Here is a 23,247-nt window from a genome sequence, read left to right as displayed (position 1 = left end):
TCAATCATAAGATATATCAAGATTTTACTAAAACACTTCTCAATTAACAATTATTTATCTATAAAATTACATGATAATTTATTTGTTATAAATTTCAAGAATATACTAAAATTTTAGAAAATTTACCTCAAATCACAAGAAAATTTATCTCTTCAATCTAACAAAAGAAACAATACACTAAACCAAGAAAAAATTATCACATGCTATAAAACAATATGAATATTGCTTAAAGTAAGCACTTGATAAGGAACAATCAATTATATGGAGAACAAAAAAAAGAAGATATTAATAAAGTTTAAACTTTTTCTAATATAAATACTATTATAGTAAGTTTTTTTTTGTTTGATTTCTCATTTGATGTCCGGTACCCATATTGGAGCCTGACTAATCCGGATTCGCGCCGGATAGGGCCCATTCGGAGGGTAGCACTCCCTACCAAGGATTTTTTCATACTCAGGGCTCGAACCTGAGACCTCTACTTAAGGGAGGAGCAACCCCATCCACTGCACCACATCATTTGGTGGTATTATAGTAAGTTTTCTACTTATTCTGTTATTATTTTTTCATTTTAAATCTAAGTTAATTAGGACCGTTCTTTAATATGAATATAATAATAATAGTAAAGATACTACTCCAAAGTTGTTACTCGTGTGAAGGAAAAAAAGAGAGTAGATTTTTACTTCTGAAATTAGTGCTAATTTTTATAGTGAGTATAATTCTAATAGGATATAATTTTTATATAAGGTAAAATTATGATTGATTAAAATTATCTCTTATCATAAATTTTAGGATTTTTAATTTAAGAAAATATCTTACCATATATGTTAAACTTTGATCCCATATATTTTAGGAGACAATATTATAAATATAATTTAAGAAAATAGTGAAAAGACGATTTTGTTTAAAGAAGAACTTTTAATGAAGATAAAAAGTTCAAATCAATTTTCTAAGGTCTTCACACTTTTAATGTATTATAGAAATAGATATAAATTATAGATATAAATTATAGATTATAGATTATAGATATAGATATAGATTATAGATATAGATTATATTTTTATTAATTCACACTTAGTTTAATTTGGTAAAAAGTAGTTTTGTGACCTTTTATAGAGGCCAAGATTCAATGGCCATAAGTGTAAGGGGATGTTTCAATCTATTTGTTTATTTTTACAAATTAAGAGAGCTTTATACTTCTTTTCTGTCAAGTAGTTAACAGCGGTAAGTAAAATTAAATTAAGGGATCACATTACTATTACTATTACTATTATTAATGTGTAGTCTTAAAAATTGGAATTAACTCTTTTAATATAGCAGTATAATTTTTGGCCAAACTTGTGAACATGGGGGTATAATTTCCTAACGAATTGATTACATTCTTGCTTGCATCTTTGATTGTGTAGGATTTACTTGTTGCTATAATTTGCTTACAAGTTTGTACATACTTGAGGAAGTAGTAGAGAGGGGTTTGGAATTCTTCATCGCTATTTTATTTTTGAGTTATACGTGCTTGCTAATTAAGTTAATTTTGCAAAAAAGAGATTGCCCTTCCTCTTAAACCTAGAAAAACAGGGTCGGTGGGGTGAAAGATTTTTTATGAAATAAAGTGATGTGCTGCCATGTGATTCAAGCCGTGAAAATAATGAACTTGTGGTTTGGTCTTTTCCCGATTTCATGCATAGCGGCAGGGGCGGATCCAGAATTTTCAGTAGTATATATACAGATTAGTTGAAGGAGTTTAGCCTCGACTATTTATACGTAAAAAAAAAAAAAAGAATTTACCATGTAAAAATATAGTATAATTTTTCAAGAAGGTGGTTCGGATGACCCCTTGTAACCATGTAGATCCGCCACTGCATAGCGGTAGCGGGAGCTTTAGTCTAGAACATAACGGAGAAGCTGACTTGCCCATACAGTCTTAATTAAGTCGGATTATGTCTGAGACACAACAGAAGACTGCAGAATAAAGATGTTCATGCCTTCATGGGATTATATATCACACGCTACAAGAGGTATTCCTCGTATTACATTTGACTAAAATGTGATATAGTATATGCTCTCTATCTTATATGTAAAGATTTTGGCTTTTTGTTTCCGCTTTTTATGCATATGAACTTCCACCATGAACCTTATTTCAACTCACCTTCAGGAGTGTTCGCGACATATACATCTTCCTTTGAACTTAAACTCATACCTGAAGGCTGAAGTACTTAGTTCCCTTTTCTCAACTTTTGTTTCGAACGTCAATCCTAAATTCCATGACATTTTTCTGAAGTTCCTGAATGAGTTTCCTCTTCAAGTCTCACCACTACATTCTGCAATATAGAAGTTAACTAAGAAATACTAATCACGTAGTTTCTAAGATAAGATAGTCTCACATTCATTAGTATGATATAAAAGCAGCAAAGATCATGAGTTTGAATCTCATCGCTCTCCATTATAAGATAACCGCGTATTTAGCTCATGGAGAAGAATTTATTAAGTCTGAATACAAGCTAAGACGCGTGTTGATGTCATAATTAAGTAAATAAAGTATACTCTTCCTAATAGAATCATAAAGTAAACAAAAGTATGCTCTTCAGGAATTTAAACTTTTAGATAATAGTCACACGTTCTGCTCGATTGAAATCTGCAGGGGCAGGTATTGTGATAACAATGATGGCACGGCACACGGGACAATTGGTGTGTGATCTGAGCCAAGTGTCAATGCAAGGTATGTGAAAAGCATGGTTGCACTTGGGCAAAATCCTGAGTGTTTCATCTTCTTGAAACTCACTCAAGCAAACAGAGCATTCTGTTCCTTCAATTAGCCCTTCACCTCTTTTATACTTGCGAATTGTGATGGCGCTGATGACTGATTGCTGAAGACCCACCGTTTGAATATCACTTAACTGTCCTTCTACTACTTCTACTTGCTGCTCCGGTTGTGAAGAAGTTCTTGAGTTGCGGAATTTGTGAATGATGAAGGAACAACATATGTAGAGAGCGATGCCTACAACTATAAATAGAAGGATCAAGAAGATGAAATCAGTGTGTATATATGGAGACTGCGAATGAGGAACTTCAGTTGTGAAATTTTGTGGTAGTGGTGGTAGTTCAATTTCTGGAAGCAGACAAATACTGGGGCAAAAATAAAAACATGACAGCGGACAAATTCGAGAATGATACACTTCTGGGTTGCAATAATAGCCGCTACAAATGTTGCCGGCGGAATTATTAGGAGATTCAAACATCAGCTTTCGATCATTGAAGCCCATGGTTGCAGCCAATTGTTTAATGAGAGATGTGAAAAGTATATATAGCTACTGGCTTCTGCCTTGTTTCAATTTCTCTATGCAAGAGAATATTGAGCATCTTACAGCCTAGCTCCTAACGGAATTGTCACATGACGATAAATGCTTTGTGTATTTTTGTTTCTTTCCTTTCTTTTCTTCTTCTGTTTTTCTCATTCCTGTGTTTCTTCTTATTGGACTTTTGTGAAGTCTAGTATACTGGGCGGCTGATTAAGAAACTGATAGAAAAGTCTCGGCTTTTCCAGGTTCAAGCTTCACCTTAGATGTTTTTTCAGTAAAATGTTGTTTCTTTCATGCTAGTGTGTTCAAGCTTCACCTTAACTAGTGCTGATTAGTTATAATCTGAATAACGGCAAGGAGAAAATGACATATTTAGTCAACAACCCGCTAGAATTTGTCATTAGTCCTTCAGTTAAACTGTTTTCTGATAATTTAGCACAAGGAAGCTGTAAAAGTACAAAAGACTGTTGTGCATATTCATATGTGTCTTCCTCAATTGCCAGAGCCCTGTCTCCTCTTACCATAAACCACCTTAACCTTCCCCTAAGTCTACTCTTCTCACTAGCCTTTCCAACAAAGAAAATAACTTCAGTTTTCTGAGAAGCTTACTTGTCCACACGAGTCTGAAGTCTGGTTATTAAATCTCACAGCAGATGTTTGCGGATCAAAGATGTTCATGGGATTATATATCACACGCTTCAAAAGGTATTCCTCGATTTACATTTGAATAAATTGGTGATATGTATGTTGTCTATCTTACTTGCAAAGATTCTGGCTTTTTGCTTCCACTGTTTATGCATATCTTCCATCATGAACCTTATTTAACTCTCCTTCAGTAGCATTTGCCACATCTACCGTTGAACTTACACTGATACGCAAAGTACTTAGATATCCTGACTCACCTTTTTTTCGAATGTCAATCTTTAACGCGGTGGCATTTTCTGAAATTCCTGAACGAGTTTCCTCTTCAAACTCAGCGCTAAATTCTGCAATATAGAGATAACTAAGAAAATAAAAGTGTATTTTGTATAACTAGTTTCTAGATAAGATAGTTACACATTTTATTACTAGTATGTTATTTATCAGGCAAAGATCCCGACTTTGAATCTCATCGCTCTCCAATAGAAAAAACCAAGTATTTAGTTCATCGTGAAGAATTAAGTCTGAATACAAGCTAGGAGGTGCTCTTTGCGGATGATGTAGTTTTGATTGATGAGTCGCGCCGAGGTGTTAATGATAAGTTGGAGGTTTGGAGACAGACCCTGTAATTTGAAGGATTCAGGTTGAGTAGGACTAAGACAGAATACTTAGAGTGCAAGTTTAGCGACTTGAGGCAAGAGGACAATGTGGTGGTGCAGTTGGAGTCGCAGGCGGTTTGTAGGAGGGATAGTTTTAAGTATCTTGGGTCTATGATCTAGGGGAATGGAGAGATTGATGAGGATGTCTCCCATCGTATTGGGGCAAGTTGGACGAAATGGAGGCTTGCCTTATGCGATAAGAAGGTGCCTCTTAAGCTTAAAAATAAATTCTATAGAGCTGCGGTCCGATCGTCCATGTTATATGGGGCGGAGTGTTGGCCTGTTAAGAATTCTCACGTCCAAAAGTTGAAGGTTGCGGAAATGAGAATGTTGCTTTGGATGTGTGGATTTACAAAGACGGACAGGGTCAGGAATGAGACCATTTGGGAGAAGGTGGGAGTGGTTTCGGTGGAGGATAAGTTGCGGGAAGTGAGGTTGAGATGGTTTGGCCACGTGATGAGAAGGGGCACGGATGCCCCAGTCCGTAGATGTGAGAGGTTGGCCTTGGAGGGTTTCAAGCGGGGTAGGGGTAGACCAAAAATGTACTGGCGAGGAGTGATTAGACGTGACATGGAACAGTTACAGCTTACTGAGGACATGACCCTAGATAGGAAGGTTTGGAGGAAGAGTATTAAACTAGAAGGCTAAGGTGGGTGGTCGAGTCGTAGTCCGTAGTTAGAAGGTTTAAGGATGCTTGGTTGGGAGTTCCAGTTATGGGGGAGGGGGTCCTTGGGTCGTTAATTATACTTTTTTTTTGTGAATGTTGGTTCTTTTGTTACTTTAGCATATTGCTTGCCTTTTGGTTAATTACACTTTATTTTTGTGGATGTTGGTTCTTTGTTCTTTATCATGTTGCACAACTGTTGGTCTACGGTCTTTTGTATTGAGCCGGGGGTCTATCGGAAACAGCCTCTTTACTCCTTCGGGGGTAGTGGTATGGACTGCGTACATTTTACCCTCCCCAGACCCCACTATGTGGAAATATACTGGGTTTGTTGTTGTTGTTGTTGTTGTACAAGCTAGGAGGTGCATTAATGTCATAAATTATGAAAATAAAAGTATACTCTCTCTAATAAAGTCATAGAATAATAAAGTAAATAGAAATGTGTTCTTCAACAATTTAAGCTTTGAGATGACGCGGTCACAAATTTCACTCAATTGAAAGCTGTAGTAGGGGGTATTGTGATGACAATGCCGGCCCGGCAAATGGGACAGTTGGTGTGTGATCTGAGCCAAGTGTCAATGCAAGGCATGTGAAAAGCATGGTTACACTTGGGCAAAATCCTAAGTGTTTCATCTTCTTTAAACTCACTCAAGCAAATAGAGCATTCTGCCCCTTCAATTAGCCGTTCACCTCTTTTATACTTGCGAATTGTGATGGCGCTGATGACTGATTGCTGAAGACCCACTGTTTGAATATCACCAAACTGTTGTTCTTCTTCTGCTACTACTTGCTGCTCTGGTTGTGAAGAAGTTCTTGAGTTGCATAATTTGTGAATGGTGTAGGCACAAAATATGTAGAGAGCAATGCCTAAGACCGAAATTAGAAGGATGAAGAAGATGGAATCAGTGTGTTTATGTGGAGACTGCAAAAGAGGAACTTCGGGTTCAAAATTAGGTGGTGGTGGTGGTGATGGATCAATTTCTGTAAACAGACAAATTCTCGGGCAAGTATAGTAGCATTGCAGTGGACAAACTATAGAATGATACACCTCTGGGTTGCAGTAATAGCTGCTACAAGTTTTGCTGGTGGAATTTTGTAGAGATTCAAAGATCAGCTTTCGATCAATATGGAAGCTCATGGCTGCAGCTGATTGTTTAACAAGAGATGACAAGAAACATACATATAGCTTTTGGGGTCTGCCTTGTTGGGTGCAATATACAGCATCTTACAGCCTAGTTCCTAACGAAAGTATAACATGATGATGAATGCCTTTCGATTTTTCCTTTCCTTCCTTTTCTCTTTTTCATTTCTGTGTTTCTTCTTATTGGACTTTTGTGAAGTCTAGCATACTGGACGGCTGATTAAGACTGGTTTACACAAGCTACCATTATTTTTTCTCCTTGTTCCGCCCAATCTAAGCTGGCTCATAACAATTGGATATTCGTTGTTCTAAGAAATTAACTGTATACCTTGATAGTTCAAAGATCTTGGCTTTTCCAAGTTCAAGCTGTCACCTTTGATGTATTTTCAATGAAAATATTGTACTTCTACAATCGTTCATTCCAGTGGATGTACAAACATCACCATCGCTGTACTTAGTTCTAATAAATCTTGCATCTTTAGTTTATGCAGCCGATAATTGTCATGCAAAGTTACTTGTCCTGATTAGTTTTAACCTGAACAATGACAAAGAGAAAATGACATATTAAGTCAACAACTTGCTAGAATTTGTCATTAACTACTTCAATTCAACTGTTTTCAAATAATTTAGCACAAGGAAGATGTGAAAAATACTAATATCTGTATGCCGTTCATGTTCGTACATGTCTTTCTCAATCACCGGAGCCTTGTGAGGCTTTAACGAGTAGTAATTACCTTGAAATTTCGTGATAAGAGAAAAACTTAACATCATGAAGAGAATTTAATATACAATGTTATGGAAAAAAAAATGAAGCGGAGTTGAACTATATTGAAATGATTATTAATTGTTTATGTTGATCTATGTTCATCATGAGTTGACTTTTGAGCCAATTTGGGCGATCGAAGTCTAATCCATATTATGGATGACAATTTCCTAGTGATGCAATATGTTTTCATTTTGCTTTTTTTCTGTTTAAGAAGCTAGGTACCGTAACAAAATAAAGAGTTCCACAGTGGTTTTAGCTTGCAAGGAACCGGTTACTTGTCAGACAATTTTTAAGGTTACTTTTAGCTTAAAGTCACAAATGGTACATAAAATAAGCAAAGAAAGCCCCATCTTATTATTTCTTGGCGTGTTCAGATCTTCTTCATCACATGTTACGCGCCAACTTATTGGCCTTTACAGATTCGTCTGGCCTAAATTTCCCTTTAAAGAAAACACTTCTGCTTCTCATTTATAATAAAGTCAAATCTTGTTTTTTCAGAAGATTAGTTTCTGCAATCTCCTCAACCGTTCAAAATTACTTATCTGTTTTGTTGGTGATCAGATCATGGCTCCATCTTCTTACAAAATCCGAAGTCTTGTTACGTTCCTTCACCAATACTATAGAGTTCGCGTTAATGCTAGATATTCGTCGCAGTTACAGGGTGTTGACGGCGTGGTTCCAACTACTAGGATTGGCTACGTTGGCTCAGTAAGTCCAGGGTTACGGTTCATCAGTTCAGGAGAGTATCGAATACCCAATAAGACGGATCAGTAATTTAGTTCTTCTCTACTCATTTCTTGTTTAACTAAGCTAAAACATCAGCTTTTATTACGTTGTATATATAAAAAGATTGAAGTTTGGTTCTTGATTGCATCTGTTAGGGGAAAGGATGATGCAAGCAACGTTCCTCCGGTAGAGCTAGCTCCTTCTAAGCCCAATTTCTTTAAATGGTATGCGATTAATTGTTGTCATTGACCATATGAACTTGATGGATCATGCACAGAAAAAGGAAGAGTTACCATCTCATTCTGACATGCAGGGCAAAATGGCTTTTGGGATCAATACTATCAATATTCCTCCCCTTTTGGAAGGAAAATTGGGACAGCGTTCGAAGAATTGAAGGTATGATTTTTTTGTAATTTAATTAAATGCATGCTGAACATTCGCGGAATCAATTCCACCACTCTATATCTAAGAGAGTAAGAGAATATATGTTTTAAAACTCAAAATTCAAAGCGTACGTCTAAATTGATTTTGAATGGCATGGGATTGATGTTTATACAGGAGAGGTAGAGAAGGTGGTGGAAGAGGTGGAAGAAACTGTGGAGGTAGTAGCAGCGGTGGCGACTAAAACAGAAAATGTAATGGCAGGGGTTGCGGGGAAGCTGCCGGAAAATAGCCTGCTCAAAGAAGCAGCTGTTGCAGTGGAAAATGCATCTGCTGTGGTTGCTAAAGATGCCCTCATTACTTCTAATTTCATTCACAAGGTTTGCCAACTAAATTGTTTTAGCATAAGCTAGTATAGATAGCTTTGCCTATATGCTTTTGGTCTTACAATCTATATCATGTGTCGTAAAAATATCTAAGGGTGTGTTCGGTACGAAGGAAAATGCATTGCATGAAAAACGTTCTCTAGGAAAATCCAATGTTTTCTTACTTATTTTATTGTGCTCGATATATAATCAAATATATTATCCTAAATATTTGTATATAATCTGAACAACTAATATGGAGGTTGCCAGAGGTCAGGTGGTGGGAATGGGGGCTACAGATAGTGGGTGAAAATGAGTTATGTTGGAGGATATGAAGGACATAATCAATGTGGAATGCCACTTGTAAAATTTGTTTTTTCCTACTTTCATAAGAAAGTCATTATCTTTATTTTTAAGGCATTTTTTAAAAAATTTGATTAGCTGAATATAAAAAAATCGGAAAATATTTTCTTTCCTCCGTACCAAACACATTCTTAATCTTTATTATTTCCTGGTTTAGACTCTCTAATATAGCAATGGACTAACAGGTTGAAGATGTGGAGCAAGACTTGAAAGACTTGGAGAAAATGGTTGAACCTTTTATTGGAAAAATCGGAGAACCCAAATGAGACAAAAAGTAGTAGAAGAAGTATATATATATATATATATATATATATTATGCCTCAACTATCATGAAGGAAGAGGCCATTTATATTCTTCATTTGTAGAGACAATTCAGAACATGGTGATTGTGAATAAGAAAATAATATATGTACTATGGAAAATATTCGATTTCTTTTAGATTTTGAAGAGACTCAAAATGAAGCCCAATCGCGCTTTATTACTTCTACAATTTGAATAACTTTTTGTCTAAGCCCATTTTAATTTTATTCGATCATGACAATCTAAAAAGAAGAGGAAAAAGAAACTCAATTAACTAACAAATTCATCACTTGTATCATATCATCAAGAAGTGACTAGGTGTATTGCCAAATTGGTATAATCAAACCAAAATTGTTAAAAGAGAAAAAAAAAAACTTGAAAAAATGTGCACGTGGAGGATCAAAGTTGTCACCTCTTGTAAGTAAAGAATCAGTTCAATCGTTGACCCAGGAAAATAAAATTTCATATAAGCGGTTCACATATCAATGATAACATTATGAACATGTATACTTAAATAGTGTGGACTAAATACGAGGGTTTTGGTGTAGTGATGAACCTGCTCTATCCTTAATTAAAGGTTTTAAATTTAAGTCATAAGTATGGAGAAAATTCTGTTGGAAGTGTTACCCTGCTATATGTAATACTAAGAGCTCCAATGCAAATAGAGGACATCGAATAGAAAATTAAAAAAGAAGTGGACTATAAACTCGGAGTAGTAAAGTGAACACGTAATAATTAAAGCCACTAAATTTTTTTTAACCCAATCTGCCTTACTGTTTGCGGATCATGAGGATGAATGGCAATAAACTAATGCTTAAAAGGTTGGCGAAATGTAGAAGCATGCTGACAGTGATAGATGGGCTGTCTGTAGCGTTGACAAGCTTATTATTATAGGATATGAAATCTTTTAATTACTTAGAAATGCAGAAAATGATCTTTTTAAATTTATTATGCGTAAAAACAAATATCTCGTATATGAAGATCTCTATAAAAATGTCATAATTTTTTTTTAAAAAAATTTAAGTGATGTATAAAATCAGTTCTCCCCATCTATTATAGCAACAATGCAGAAGAACTCTTGAACTATATTATCATTACATACCCAAACTATACGAAGATCCTATGACCTACTAAAACTTAATTTTTCTGTCCTAGTACCTCTCTAAACTTAAATTTTTTCGTATTATGTGAATCCCTGAATTATATTGGTCCGGTTTTTACTGCTGCTTAAGTGCAGTTCTTGATCCAATTTTTGTTGTTGTTTTAATGCTGTTTTTGGTGAATTCATAATAGACAAATGTCATTTATCCTAGTATAAATTGAAGGAAATGAAGAGAGAGTGCGAGAGGAGCAAACTCCCAAAACGTGCATAGAGTTACTATAATGGCCTGCCAACTAGCCCTTTATGAATATAAACGTATGCAATAAACTTACACAAGGTGAAATGCACAACGTGGTTAAAGGCCTAGCTAAGAGAGAAGCAGTTGACTGAGGAATATATATTCACAAATACTTCAAATAAGTAATCAAAACAAAAGCATTAAGGAACCCATAGTCCAGACACTTTTGCTCCTCTTCGATCATTACCAGATACTATGTTATTTCCCTATTAATAAATACTGTTTTATATTCGAAATTCAATTTTTCCTCTCTGTTGTTGCAAATCATAATGGCCAAGTTAGAGATTCAAATCCATACAAGGGAAGTGTTGAAGCCCTCAGCTCGTACGCCGAATCATCTTCAGAACCTCAAGCTTTCATTGTTCGATCAGCTGGCCCCTCGTATGTATATATCAAAGTTGTTCCATTACTTGCCAAGCAGTGAAGGAATAGTTACTGAAACATGTGATAAGCTCCAAAAATCTTTGGCCGAGACGTTAACAAAGTTTTACCCTCTAGCTGGAAGATTTAGTGGAGATGAATTCTCAATTCACTGCAATGATGATGGTGTCGAGTATGTCGAAACCAAAGTCAACGCGGATCTTGCTGAGTTTCTCCATCTAGGACCCAAGATTGAACTTCTGAACGATCTTCTTCCATGGTGTGTTTCCTCAACAACAGGGCTACCATCAAAACCATTACTTGGCGTCCAAGTGAATGTATTCAATTGTGGAGGAGTAGTCATAGCGATACAAATGTCACACATCCTAGCTGATGCTTTCACTTTAGCAACATTTATCAATGAATGGGCACACATTTGTCAAGGAACAGGGACGACAAAAGATTGTCTCCCAAGTTTTGATCAATTGCCGTTGCTCTTTCCAGCAAGAGTGCTATCAGGAACTCAGTCTCCACCACCTCCCAACAGTGGCCTTAAGATTGTCACAAGAAGGTTTCTGTTTGATGCTTTGGCACTAGCTAAGCTCAAAAATATAATCGATTCAAGTGCCACAAGGCCGACTAGAGTGGTGGTCATTATGTCGTTAATATGGAAGGTGTTTGCAGGCATTTCTTCCGCCAAAAATGGATATTCAAGGAACTCTTGTTTATTATTTCCTATTAATTTAAGGGGAAAATCATATTTACCATCTTTAGAAAATGCTCTAGGGAATTTTGCAATGATTGGAATTGCTAATCTAGAGGCAAGCCAGTCAAGAAAGGAGTTGACTGACTTTGTAAACTTGGTAGGAAATACAATACGGGAGACATCTGCAGGCATTGTTAAGGCAAACAGTGATGATGATATTTCCTCTATAGTTGTTAACAACAGGACAAACGTTGCAGACAAATGTCGCCAACGAGACGAGGTGGACATTTATGTGTGCTCTAGTTGGTGCAGACTCCCTTGGTATGAAGCTGACTTTGGTTGGGGAAAGCCATTCTGGACGAGCACTGTTAGCTTCCCAGCTGCTGAAATAATTTGTCTGATGGACACAAAAACTGGAGATGGAATAGAAGCATGGGTTAGTTTGACGGAGAATGACATGGCTGAATTCGAGAGAAATCATGATATTTTGACATTTTGTCCTCCACTTCCATGGTAGCATTCTGATCGATCCATTCCTTGATCATTTGGTTAAAATGAATCTGCATTATGTAAGTTCTTGATGATGTAATATCTCTTGCTTTGCTTTGCTTTGCTTGTTGGTTCTTGTTTTCTACATTCATCCCAAACCTCCAGCTACATAAATGTTTGGCTTATTTTGGCATGAGATTAATTAGATTCATTATTACTCAAACTATCTTTATGTATGTCTTCTTGATGATATAATATTTCTTGGTTCGTGCTGCTTCTATGTCCTCTAATATTTCTGTCCTACTCTTCAAGGACGCTGACTAGATGACCATAAGGATGGAACAAAACCAACCTGCAGACTAGATTTGGATAACTAGTGAACTTGCCGTGCTTAACAATTTGAAATCAACCTGGAAAAGATAAAGGTCTTGAATCTAGTCCAGAATTTTTCCCTTTTCCGGTTCCATATATTTCTTAATTCTCTTTTGTTGTTGGGAAAGTTTGGTCAATCCTAATGGCCAAGTCAGACATTCAAATCCAGATAAGGAAAATGGTAAATCCCTCAACTCCTACCCCCAATCATCTTTGAAGCCTCGAACATTCATTATTTGATCAGGGTGCTCCTCGTATGTATGTACCAATACCGTTCCTGCCAAGCAATGTAAAAATTACAGAACGATGTGATAAGCTGCAAAAAACTTTGGCCGAGATGTTAACCAAGTTTTACGCTAGCTGGGAGATTTAGTGAAGATGGATTCACAATTCTAAGCTATGATGAAGGTGTTCAGTATGTTGAAACCAAAGTGAACTCGGATCTTGCTGAATTTATCCACCACCGACACAAGAATATTGTGCTTTTGGATGATCTTCTTCTATGGTGTATTCCTCCAGATCCCGAGCTGCCATCAAATCCATTACTTGGAATTCAAGTGAACAATTCAGTTGTGGAGGACTAGTCATAGCCATACAAATTTCACACATCCTAGCTGATGGTTAACATTCATCCAGGAATAGTGATACGAGTACGACCTCGTAGATGGACATACTTTGAGCATTTCAAAGACAACCGAGAGAAGGCCCAAACTTAAGTGTTAATGAAGTCCAAAACCACCCTATGTATGCACTCCATGGGCAGCCCATTGGAGCATTTTAATTAAAAGGGCACTTTTGTCATTTACGTCTTATTTTGTGTTGTAATATAAATAGACCAACTTAAGGTTTTTGAGACTTGGTTGATCATTGTCAAGACTTGAAACATTGTAACATTTTAGCCTCTCTCTTTAGAAGCCCCAACCGAAACTAGGGCTAGACAAGTGAAAATTCACTTGTGTTTACATAGTGGCTTGAAACGTTGGTGTTTAGAGGAGGTAAAGGCCCTCTTGTGTCAACGTAGAGTTAGGTTTGTGTCGTGGGTAGTGTTAAGGATCCAAGAGTGTAACAATTCTTGGATTCTTAAGATTGTCCCTTCATTTGGTCTAACTATTTATCTTGTATCTTAATGTATCTGTTGGTTCCTTTTTGGTTGTTAATGTACCCGTGACTTTCTTGTTGTTGTAATCTTGTTGTTATGTGTTGATATAATGAAGCCGTGTGGGCAGAGGCGGATCCAGGATTTAGAATCTCCGGGTGCCAAGTAGAATCATCGATCAAATTAACCAGAGACTCCAAATTCTAGATGCGCATCAACTAATGGCCAAGGGGTTCATAACCCCTTTGGTGAAAAACTATACTATTTATATATGATTAAAATTACTTTTATGTATATATAGTAGATATTGAATCTCCTTTTACTAGTTCGTGTATTTACTTCTTTCGATTTTGAACCCTATTAGATTTTGGCTGCTTCAGCTTTTTTTATCTTCTAAAAGAGAAAGCAAAAAAATCTTTCAAAGTCACAAAGGGGTGTAAGCATTGAAAAAGCAGTGAAGTGATAAGGCTGTGATGATGATTGACGAAGAAATTTTGCAAAGTCGAGGATGAGAGAAGAAGTGCGATGGAATTGACAGAGCTAACTTAGAAAGAAAAATGGACAAGGTTATTTTAAAAAGTTGATGAGAGACAAAGAGAAGAAAAAAGTGTTCATCTTTTAGTTTAATAGTAATAAACAAAATACTAATTAATAAGAAATAAAATAAAAGTCAAAGAAGAATCATAATTGATTCGCATGAATTGTCAAAAATCAAAGAAGAATCATAATTGATTCGCATGAATTGTCAAAAATTTAGGTTGCCAGCAAGTTTTGAACCCGCGCAATGTGGGCAAAATTAAAAGTGCTTTTCCACTGGCACTAGGCATCGGTTTCTTTTTTTGAATGGCAAATTTATTATATATAACTTTCTACATACACACACTATGATTGAATAAAAGTTATCAAAATGGTTGTCAGCGGGTTCGATCCCACGCCCCTTGGGCGAAACAAAAGGGCCTTCGCCACCAGAACTACAGACCTTTATCATTCTTTGGGTGGCAAGTTTATTATTTATACATGATATTCTATATATATACACCTATATACAGAGTTTTCGTCGAAGTTTGCGGGTGGCGTGGCACCCTCACGGGCCTTAATAGATCCGCCCTTGCGTGTGGGGCTCTTTCGATTCACTATAATCATTGTAATCTTGTGTTCTCTATTTATCTTGTTGAATATTGTGATTGTTGTCTTGAAAACATAGAAAAGTCGAGTGGGGCCATTAATTCTCTAGTGTTATTGTCGTGTAGATCTCATGATTTCCTTGTTTGTGTTTGATCTTGTATTTGATATCAAAGCCATCTTTGGTTTTGTTCTTACGATACCAATCTTGGGCTTTCTTGCTAAGAAAATAATAAAAAAAATTTGTTGAAATCTGAAAATTCCAAAAGAAAATAAGAGAAATCTGTCCATCTTGTTCTTGGTCGAGAAATTTGTGTTGTGTTGTTGTCTTGGCCGAGATTGGTGTTTGTGTATCTAAATTTGGTAGTCATTTTGTTTGTTTAGAGTGTTTCAAGTGTTGGTTTCTTCTCCACTAACACTACAAGTGTCTAAATCTAAAGTTTGAGCTTAAAGATGACATTTTTGTTGTGAACTTGCAAGATTGGCCGAGTGGTGATGTTGTTGTTCTTGGCCGAATGGTGATGTTGTTGTAGACTTGGAGTGGAACATTGTTGTTGTTGGTGGTGTTCTTGAAGTTATTGTTATATGTTCATCTTGTTCTTCACCTAGTCTTACAATATAACCAACAAAAAGTGCAAATAGATTCAAAAGGGGTGAAGATAAAAGTTGTAAAGTTGTTTGTGAGAAGACTTGATCACTTCCTAGATTGACATCCACTTTTTCAACTACTATCCCTAAATCAAGGAGCCTTGTTTGGTGGAACTAGTACAAGTCAAGATCATCTTTTTGAGAATAACTTAAAAGACTCAAGACTTATACTCCCCCCCCCCCCCCTCCCCCCAAAAAAAAAATATTGTCTTTCATTTAAAATTGTGTGAAGGTTGAAAATTTTAAATTTGTGACTAAGTGGTGTGGGCCCGAGACAAATTCCATGCTGTCACATCACCACTTGCTACTGTTCACGTCAATAATTAAGCACAAATTTGGATTTTTCTAGTTTCTAATTGTTGATTCTTGGTTTCATTAGTTGATCCTAGAACTAATTAACAAACTAGTAAATTTCTACTAGATTGTCATTTAGTCCTTTGAATCCATTGTTCATGTCTACGTTTCTTTTGTGCTTTTGTCGTTTTTATAATCTTAGTGCTTCTTGGTTCAAGTTCGAACATCACTTACTTGAGTCGTCCAACAAAGAATCCATTCTGACTAAGGAATGGACTTACTCTTCAATTCACCACAACTACAAGCCGACTTGCAAATATTTGTGACATCAAGTGTGAGGCCACAATGTGATTGAGAGAATAGTGAGGTTGTTTGAACTAACGTGTGTTTGTTTTGTAGTTTTTGTGATGTATTGTTGTGTGTGACATAGTGGACTGATTTGGTGACTTGTTGGACCATAACTTGAAGGACTAATCCCGATACCATCACAACGGAACCCGAGGCTTCAAATGCTCAAACAATGGATAGTAATGCCATCAATCTCATTTTGGCTCGCCTTGAAACTATGTCTCGAGATGTGGCTAGGTTGATTGTAGGTCTTGAGAAACTAGATACAGATATAGAATCAATTAGTGGGAGATTAGAGCGTGTGGAAAGTCAAAGGAGTCGACCATCCACCCCTCAAAATATTTCCCCGACCACTACTCTTGAGGCCTTGCACCAAACGTTCTATCCACCAAGACAACCATCCAATGTCACAAACCGAACTCCACTATACTCCCTCACCCGAGACCATGAGAGGCCAATCCAACCACTACTTCACCAAGTCCAACAAGAAGAACTTGGAACCCAAATTCCACCCCACAACCTGAGTCCTCCAAACCAAACTCCACTTGGCCAAAGACCTTCTTATCCACCAAATCCAAACCCGCCACTACAAGCTCCACTTAACCCGAATAGACCTATCCAACATGAGGGTATGGGCCATTTAATGATGGTTACATGAGGGGGGAAAAGGTACGGGGTAAACATGTTGATCCAAGGGAGGTTCATGGTCGAGAAGGAAGAGTTGGTCATTGGAACCAGCAAGGGAACCAAAACCGTGAAGTAGGACTAAATACCATCAAAATGGGGCTTCCAATCTTCAAGGGTGAGAGTGATCCCAAAGAGTTTCTTACATGGGAATCTGCATGTGAGAGGGTCTTCCAAGTCAATGATCTTACCGAGGAGAAGAAGAGTTGCTATGCGATTGCTCACTTTAAGGGTTATGCTACTACATGGTGGGAGTATGTTAAGCGTTTTGGCAACGTTTTGGTAGAGGGGCATCCCCCTCCTTGGTTTCGGCTAAGGTACCTTATGAGACAAAGGTACCTACCTGAAAGATATTATCAAGAGCTCCTTGCCAAGTTGTAAAACTTGAGGCAAAGAAACAAAAGTGTCGTGGCTTACTACGATGAGTTCCAACAACTCATCTTGAAACTTGATCATAGAGGGGAACAAGTGAGTCACGACATCATCCGATTCAAGGTGGGGTTAAATAGAGATATTGCTTCACGTTTGACACTTCACCAGTTTGACACCCTTGATGCCATCTTCCAAGCTGTATTGGAAATTGAAAGAGAGTTGCGGGAGAAATCGGGGTCCAAGTTCAAAGTCCAATCATCCTTGGGTTGGAACCATGAAAGAATGATTCTTCCAAAGTGGAGCAACCCGAGGCCAAGGATTCCCAAGCCGAAAACAAGACACCTCAAAGGTACCCTCCGAGAAATGAAGGTAAACCGTATTCCTTTCCTAATTCCAAGGGTTTTCAATGTTTTAAATACCAAGGTTGGGGACACAAGGCTAGTGAGTGTCCAAATAGAAGGAATGTGATCTTAAGGAAGGGAAAATTGTATTTTATTGGGGAGGATGTGGGACTTGAACCGAAGGAGATTGATGATTAATCTCAAGGTGGAGAGGGGATAGAACCCGAGAAGCCAAATGAAGGGGAGGGGGAGGATGCTTGGCTGTGTGAAGGTGAGATTGAAGTGCCATGTTTTGTAGTGAGAAAGGCTATGATTAGTAAGGTTTTGGGTGATCCCATTCAAAGGTAAAACCTTTTTTACACCAAATGCTTTATTAAGGGGGTTGTGTTTTCTATGCTTATTGATGAAGGTAGTTGTGCCAATATTGCTAGTAGTACCTTGGTTGATGTTTTGAGGCTGCCCACTATCCGTCATTCCAGCCTCTACAACCTTCAATGGTTAAATGAGTGCGGGGAGTTAAAGGTAAACCGATAAGTGGTGATACAGTTCAAGGTAGGCAACTACTTTGACGAAGTGTTGTGTGATGTTATTCCTATGCAAGCGTGCCACCTATTGTTGGGAAGACCATGGCAATATGACAAAGCTACCGTGCATGATGGATGAGCCAATAGCTATAATTTGGAGCACCATGGCCGAAGGTATACACTCCACTCTCTCTCACCGATACAAGTGGCCTAAGTTAGTCAACAAGTTAAAGAGTTCGAAGAAAAGAGGAAGAAGTAGAGAAAGGGAAGGACCGAGAGTGGGAGTAGAGGAGAAGGAGAGGCAATCAAAGAGCAAAGAGACCAGGGGTCCTCACTTTTGGGACTTACCCTCGGGAATCCTTTACTTCTCACTATGTAGGTACTAGCATTTTTGCCTAGTACCACCTTTGCTTGTGTGCAGGTACATGATCTTATGCTTCCTAGGGGAGTTGATAAGCAATTTTCTAACAAAAATATACTTGATGAACTCAAGGAGTCCTTGTCTAAGCCTCCAAGCTTCGGGACAGAAAACGAGGAGGTAATTCTATGGGGGAGCCGTGAGGTTGATGAAGCTGTGAGTTTGAGGTCAAACTCTTTTCAAGGTGGAGAGGATGATACGAGTACAACCTCGTAGATGGACATATTTTGAGCATGTCAAAGGCAACCGAGAGAAGGCCCGAACTTAAGTGTTAATGAAGTTCAAAATCACCCTATGTATGCACTCCATGGGCAGCCCATTGGAGCATTTTAATTAAAAGGGTACTTTTGTCATTTATGTCTTATTTTGTGTTGTAATATAAATAGACCAACTTAGGGTTTTTGAGACTTGGTTGATCATTGTCAAGACTTGAAACATTGTAACATGTTAGCCTCTCTTTAGAAGCCCCAACTGAAACTAGGTCTAGACAAGTAAAGATTCACTTGTGTTTGCATATTGGCTTGAAATATTGGTGTTTAGAGGAGGTAAAGGCCCTCTTGTGTCAACGTAAAGTTAGGTTTGTGCCGTGGGCAGTGTAAAGGGTCCAAGAGTGTAACAATTCTTGGGTTCTGAAGATCGTCCCTTCATTTGATCTAACTATTTATCTTGTATCTTGATGTATCTGTTGGTTCCTTTTTTGTTGTTAATGTACCCGTGACTTTCTTGTTGTTGTAATCTTGATGTTTATGTGTTGACATAGTGAAGCCGTGTGGGGCTCTTTTGATTCACTATAGTCATTGTAATCTTGTGTTCTCTATTTATCTTGTTGAATATTATGGTTGTTGTCTTGAAAACATAGAAAAGTCAAGTGGGGCCTTTGATTCTCTAGTGTTATTGTCTGGTAGATCTCTTGATTTCCTTGTTTGTGTTTGATCTTGTATCAAATAGGCACACATTAGCCTTATACGGACGACAAAAGGTCGTCTCCCAATTAGTTTTGGTGGCTTGTCATCTTTCTTTCGCACAAGAGTGCTATCAAGATGGCGATGGAATAGAAGCATGGGTCGGTTTGAAAGAGAATGACATGGCTGAATTCGAGAGAGACACTGACATTTTGTCCTTCAACTCAAAAGCAACATTTGATTCGTAAGGGAATTGATATTAAGATATATATAGCACCTCATCATATTAATTCGTTAATTTTTTTTCATTTGAATGGTAAGCATCTTGAATGAATTCTTTTGATTGAAGAGATTAATGCAGACAGTCTCTTGTGCATTTTTGGGTTCCAATGTTAATCCAAACATGATGAGGACTAGATGGAACTACATTATTTAGCTTCTTAATGCTGTAATGTTTTTTTTTTTTTTTTTTCTGTTTTGCCTCTTTGTTCTTGTCTTCTTCATATTAAACTGATCTAAGAGGCAGTCCGATGCCGTACACTAGAGCTTCTTTATGCGCGGCCGAATCACAAGGTTTATTGTACGCAGCATCACCCTGTACTTCTGCAAGAGGCTGTTTCCACAGCTTGAACCCGTAACCTCCAAGTCACATCGCAGCAACTTTAATTTACCTCATCTTATACAAATTCTGAATTCATGTTACTTCACTAATACTCCCTCATCCCTTTATAAGTGTTTCTTTTGAGTTATGATTTTGTTCCTAAATAAGTGTATGTTTAAGCTTCAAGAATACTTTGATCATAATATTTCTAATATGCCCTTGATGAGTTTAAATGTAGTAATCAATGTCAACTTGAAAAGAGATAAAATTTAACTAGGGTAGTTGGTAAAGTAAAGTTACCTTTAATTTTCTAGGAGTGAATAGTTTAATAAAGAATGTGTCTAAATCAAAAGAAACACTTATTTAGGAATGGAGGGAGTACTTAAGGGTTCCCGTTAATGGTGCACCCTCACTGTCACAGGGCCTCCATGACTTGGTTCCATGGATTTGAAGGAATGGTACGTTATTAAGAAAACAAATCTATTCATCTTCTAGTATGGAGTGACTCATCTATTTTATTCTACAAAAAATATTTTGAATAATTTTTGTAGAATAATTCATGAGTGAATGATTTGAAAGCGACTAGAGTTAATTTGGTGACTTCTGTAAATAAAAAAATTATAACTTTTGGATGCCATGCATTTTGAGAAATTCCCTTCTATTTCCTTATTACCCTAAATGATGCTCTATTTTTTTTCACAGCCAAGCTTCGTCCTCTTTTCCATAATATTCTTCAGACCATTGGTCAAGTTTTGCTACACTTCATAAAGTTCCACTTATATGGCAAAAAATTAACAGCTTTCAAATATGTCTCATGTGATTGGATTAAGCGTGCATGGAATGTGATTGGATATTACGAAGAAATTAACAATAATTAAGTTACTCCCAAGACATAGGGTGCGTTTGGCAGGAAGCAAAACTTTTTTTGAAAGTTTAATGTCTTTAGTTCTTTCATATTTGGTTGGTTAAAATATTTTCAAAAATATTTTTTTTTCAAAAAAAATAAAGAAAATGACTTTTCTAATGGAAATAGAGGAAAACAAGTTTGATAAGTGATAATCTAAGTAAATTGTTTACTCACCCACCCACCCCACCCTTGACCATCCCAACCCCGAACCCTCCACTCTCCCTTTCATTCTGCTCCATAATATTTTACTAAATTACATATAAAGACTCTTGCAATAATATCTCTTTTGCTTACTTAATAAATATTAGAAAAGAAATAAGAAACTCATTTGTTTTTCAAGAAAATATTTTCAAAAGAAAAAGAACATTTTCCTTCAAACAAAACACACCCGTAAAAAAAATCAAATTTTGCTAGGCGTGGCTGACCGTTGAAAAGTTTTGCATGGTTTCAAATGAAGTTGCCAATTGAGCAAGCGTTTAAATTGAATTAGTGGGCTGAGGCCCCTATAAAAAGAGCCCTTTTAGGACTTAACTAACGAATACCAACAAACTTCAAATCAACAAAAAGAGAAAAGGAACTTAAGTCTATTCCATAATTATTTTCTCCTATTCACTTCCAAATATTTCTTGTTTCTCATTTGTTATTAGGAATTTTGGTCCTCTAGCACATTCTAATGGCCAAGTTAGATATTCAAATCCAGAAAAAGAAAATGATAAAGCCCTCAACTCCTACCCTGAATCATCTTCGGACCCTCAAACTTTCATATTTTGATCAGGGTGCACCTCGTATGTATGTACCAATACTGTTCCATTACTTACCAAGTAGTGTAGGAATTACTGAAAGATGTGATAAGTTGCAAAAATCTTTGGCCGAGATGTTAACCATGTTTTACCCTCTAGCTGGGAGATTTAGTGAAGATGAATTCTCAATTCTCTGCAATGATGAAGGTGTTGAGTATGTCGAAACCAAAGTGAACACGGATCTTGCTGAATTTCTCCACCAAGGACCCAAGAATATTGAGCTTCTGGATGATCTTCTTCCAACAGATTTGCCATCAAGTCCATTACTTGGAATCCAAGTGAACGTATTCAATTGTGGAGGCCTAGTCATGGGCATACAAATTTCACACATTCTAGCCGATGGTTTCACATTAGGAACATTTGTCAAGGAATGGGCACGCATTAGCCTTACAGGGATGACAAAAGGCTGTCTCCCAATTAGTTTCGGTGGCTTGTCATCGCTCTTCCCAACGAGAGTGCAATCAGGACCTCAGTTTGCAGCACCTTCGAATAGAGACCCTAACATTGTCACGAAGAGGTTTGTTTTTGATGCCCTGGCAATAGCAAAGCTAAGAAACAGAACCAACTCGAGTGCCACATTCAGGAGACCTACTCGAGTGGTGGCTGTCATGTCGTTAATATGGAAGGTTCTGGTGGGCATTTCGTTAGCCAAACATGGACATGCAAGGGACTCTCATTTATTATTTCCGATCAATTTGAGGGGAAAATCAAATTTACCATCTTTAGAGCATGCTCTAGGGAATTTCTACGTGACTGTAGTTGCTGCACTTGAGGCAAACAAGTCAAGAAAGGAGTTAACTGACTTTGTTAGCGTGGTAGGAGGTAAAACAAGGGACATAGCTGCAGGCTTTAGTAATGCAAACATCGACGATATTACCTCTGCGTGTGTTACCTATGGCACAGAAGTTGTAAGCAAACTTGGTCAGAAAGATGTAGACAATTATCCTAGCACGAGTTGGTGCGGGTTTCCGTGGTATGGAGCAGACTTTGGTTGGGGAAAGCCATGTTGGGTGAGCAGTGTTAGCAAAAATTATGAAGGAATTAGTCTGTTGGACACAAAAAATGGAGATGGTATAGAAGCATGGGTTGGTTTGAAGGAGGACGACATGGCTGAATTCGAGAGAGACCCTGAGATTTTGTCCTCCACCTCGAATCGAAAGTTGCATTTGATTCCTCAAGGAATTGATATATAAATATATCAGCTTAAAACTAAGATTTCTTGATTCTATTAAGACATACTTATACTACCTAATTACGTTAATTCTTTAATTTCTTTCATTTGAATGATGAAACTATAAGCATCTTGAATGCATCCTTTTGATTGAAGAGAAATTAATGCAATCTCTTGTGACATTTTTCTGTGTCCTAACTTTAGTGAAATGAGTATTTCCACTTCTAATCCGTTCATTTACCAAATAAGTGAATTATCAGAAATAGTTTTTTAATGTATGTTTTATTTTTTTAATGAATATTTTTGTTTTCTCTTCGATCTCTCTATATAAGTAACATATATACGATTTCTTTATTGGAAAGATAATCATTCAAATTATAACGTAAATACAGTAA

General features: G+C 37.0%; 5 protein-coding genes across 5 annotated transcripts; 3 read left to right on the top strand and 2 right to left on the bottom strand.

Annotated features, from left to right (window-relative positions):
* Positions 1 to 2,594: 2,594 nt before the first annotated feature.
* On the bottom strand, positions 2,595 to 3,257 carry LOC107879438 (RING-H2 finger protein ATL54-like). Its single transcript, XM_016726474.2, has one exon. The coding sequence runs from the start codon at positions 3,255 to 3,257 to the stop codon at positions 2,595 to 2,597; it is 663 nt and encodes a 220-aa protein (XP_016581960.1).
* A 2,448-nt stretch (positions 3,258 to 5,705) lies between these two features.
* LOC107840072 (RING-H2 finger protein ATL54-like) lies at positions 5,706 to 7,182 on the bottom strand. Its single transcript, XM_016683795.2, has one exon. The coding sequence runs from the start codon at positions 6,391 to 6,393 to the stop codon at positions 5,746 to 5,748; it is 648 nt and encodes a 215-aa protein (XP_016539281.1). The 5' UTR covers positions 6,394 to 7,182; the 3' UTR covers positions 5,706 to 5,745.
* Positions 7,183 to 7,524: 342 nt separating this feature from the next.
* LOC107879900 lies at positions 7,525 to 9,435 on the top strand. Its single transcript, XM_016726829.2, has 5 exons — positions 7,525 to 7,932; positions 8,044 to 8,112; positions 8,202 to 8,284; positions 8,447 to 8,649; positions 9,183 to 9,435. The coding sequence occupies exons 1-5, from the start codon at positions 7,727 to 7,729 to the stop codon at positions 9,261 to 9,263; spliced, it is 642 nt and encodes a 213-aa protein (XP_016582315.1). The 5' UTR covers positions 7,525 to 7,726; the 3' UTR covers positions 9,264 to 9,435.
* Positions 9,436 to 10,410: 975 nt separating this feature from the next.
* On the top strand, positions 10,411 to 13,841 carry LOC107879899 (acetyl-CoA-benzylalcohol acetyltransferase-like). The gene is made up of 2 exons (XM_016726828.2): positions 10,411 to 12,332; positions 12,565 to 13,841. The coding sequence occupies exon 1, from the start codon at positions 10,967 to 10,969 to the stop codon at positions 12,278 to 12,280; it is 1,314 nt and encodes a 437-aa protein (XP_016582314.1). The 5' UTR covers positions 10,411 to 10,966; the 3' UTR covers positions 12,281 to 12,332; positions 12,565 to 13,841.
* Positions 13,842 to 21,424: 7,583 nt separating this feature from the next.
* Positions 21,425 to 23,211, top strand: LOC107879437 (acetyl-CoA-benzylalcohol acetyltransferase-like). Its single transcript, XM_016726473.2, has one exon. The coding sequence runs from the start codon at positions 21,555 to 21,557 to the stop codon at positions 22,872 to 22,874; it is 1,320 nt and encodes a 439-aa protein (XP_016581959.2). The 5' UTR covers positions 21,425 to 21,554; the 3' UTR covers positions 22,875 to 23,211.
* Positions 23,212 to 23,247: the final 36 nt, after the last annotated feature.

Source organism: Capsicum annuum, chromosome 8 (assembly GCF_002878395.1).
Source record: "Capsicum annuum cultivar UCD-10X-F1 chromosome 8, UCD10Xv1.1, whole genome shotgun sequence".
Lineage (NCBI taxonomy): Eukaryota > Viridiplantae > Streptophyta > Magnoliopsida > Solanales > Solanaceae > Capsicum > Capsicum annuum.
The sequence above is the reverse complement of the archived record's forward strand: the minus strand, read 5'-3'. Positions and strand labels throughout refer to the sequence as shown.

Excerpts from the sequence above, each read along its gene's own strand:
- LOC107879900 (XM_016726829.2), top strand. The coding sequence starts at position 7,727 with ATGGCTCCATCTTCTTACAAAATCCGAAGTCTTGTTACGTTCCTTCAC. Across the intron at positions 8,113-8,201 it reads AAGCCCAATTTCTTTAAATG|GGCAAAATGGCTTTTGGGAT; the intron begins GTATGCGATTAA and ends TCTGACATGCAG. Across the intron at positions 8,650-9,182 it reads CTTCTAATTTCATTCACAAG|GTTGAAGATGTGGAGCAAGA; the intron begins GTTTGCCAACTA and ends ATGGACTAACAG.
- LOC107879437 (XM_016726473.2), top strand. The coding sequence starts at position 21,555 with ATGGCCAAGTTAGATATTCAAATCCAGAAAAAGAAAATGATAAAGCCC.
- LOC107879438 (XM_016726474.2), bottom strand. The coding sequence starts at position 3,257 with ATGGGCTTCAATGATCGAAAGCTGATGTTTGAATCTCCTAATAATTCC.
- LOC107879899 (XM_016726828.2), top strand. The coding sequence starts at position 10,967 with ATGGCCAAGTTAGAGATTCAAATCCATACAAGGGAAGTGTTGAAGCCC.
- LOC107840072 (XM_016683795.2), bottom strand. The coding sequence starts at position 6,393 with ATGAGCTTCCATATTGATCGAAAGCTGATCTTTGAATCTCTACAAAAT.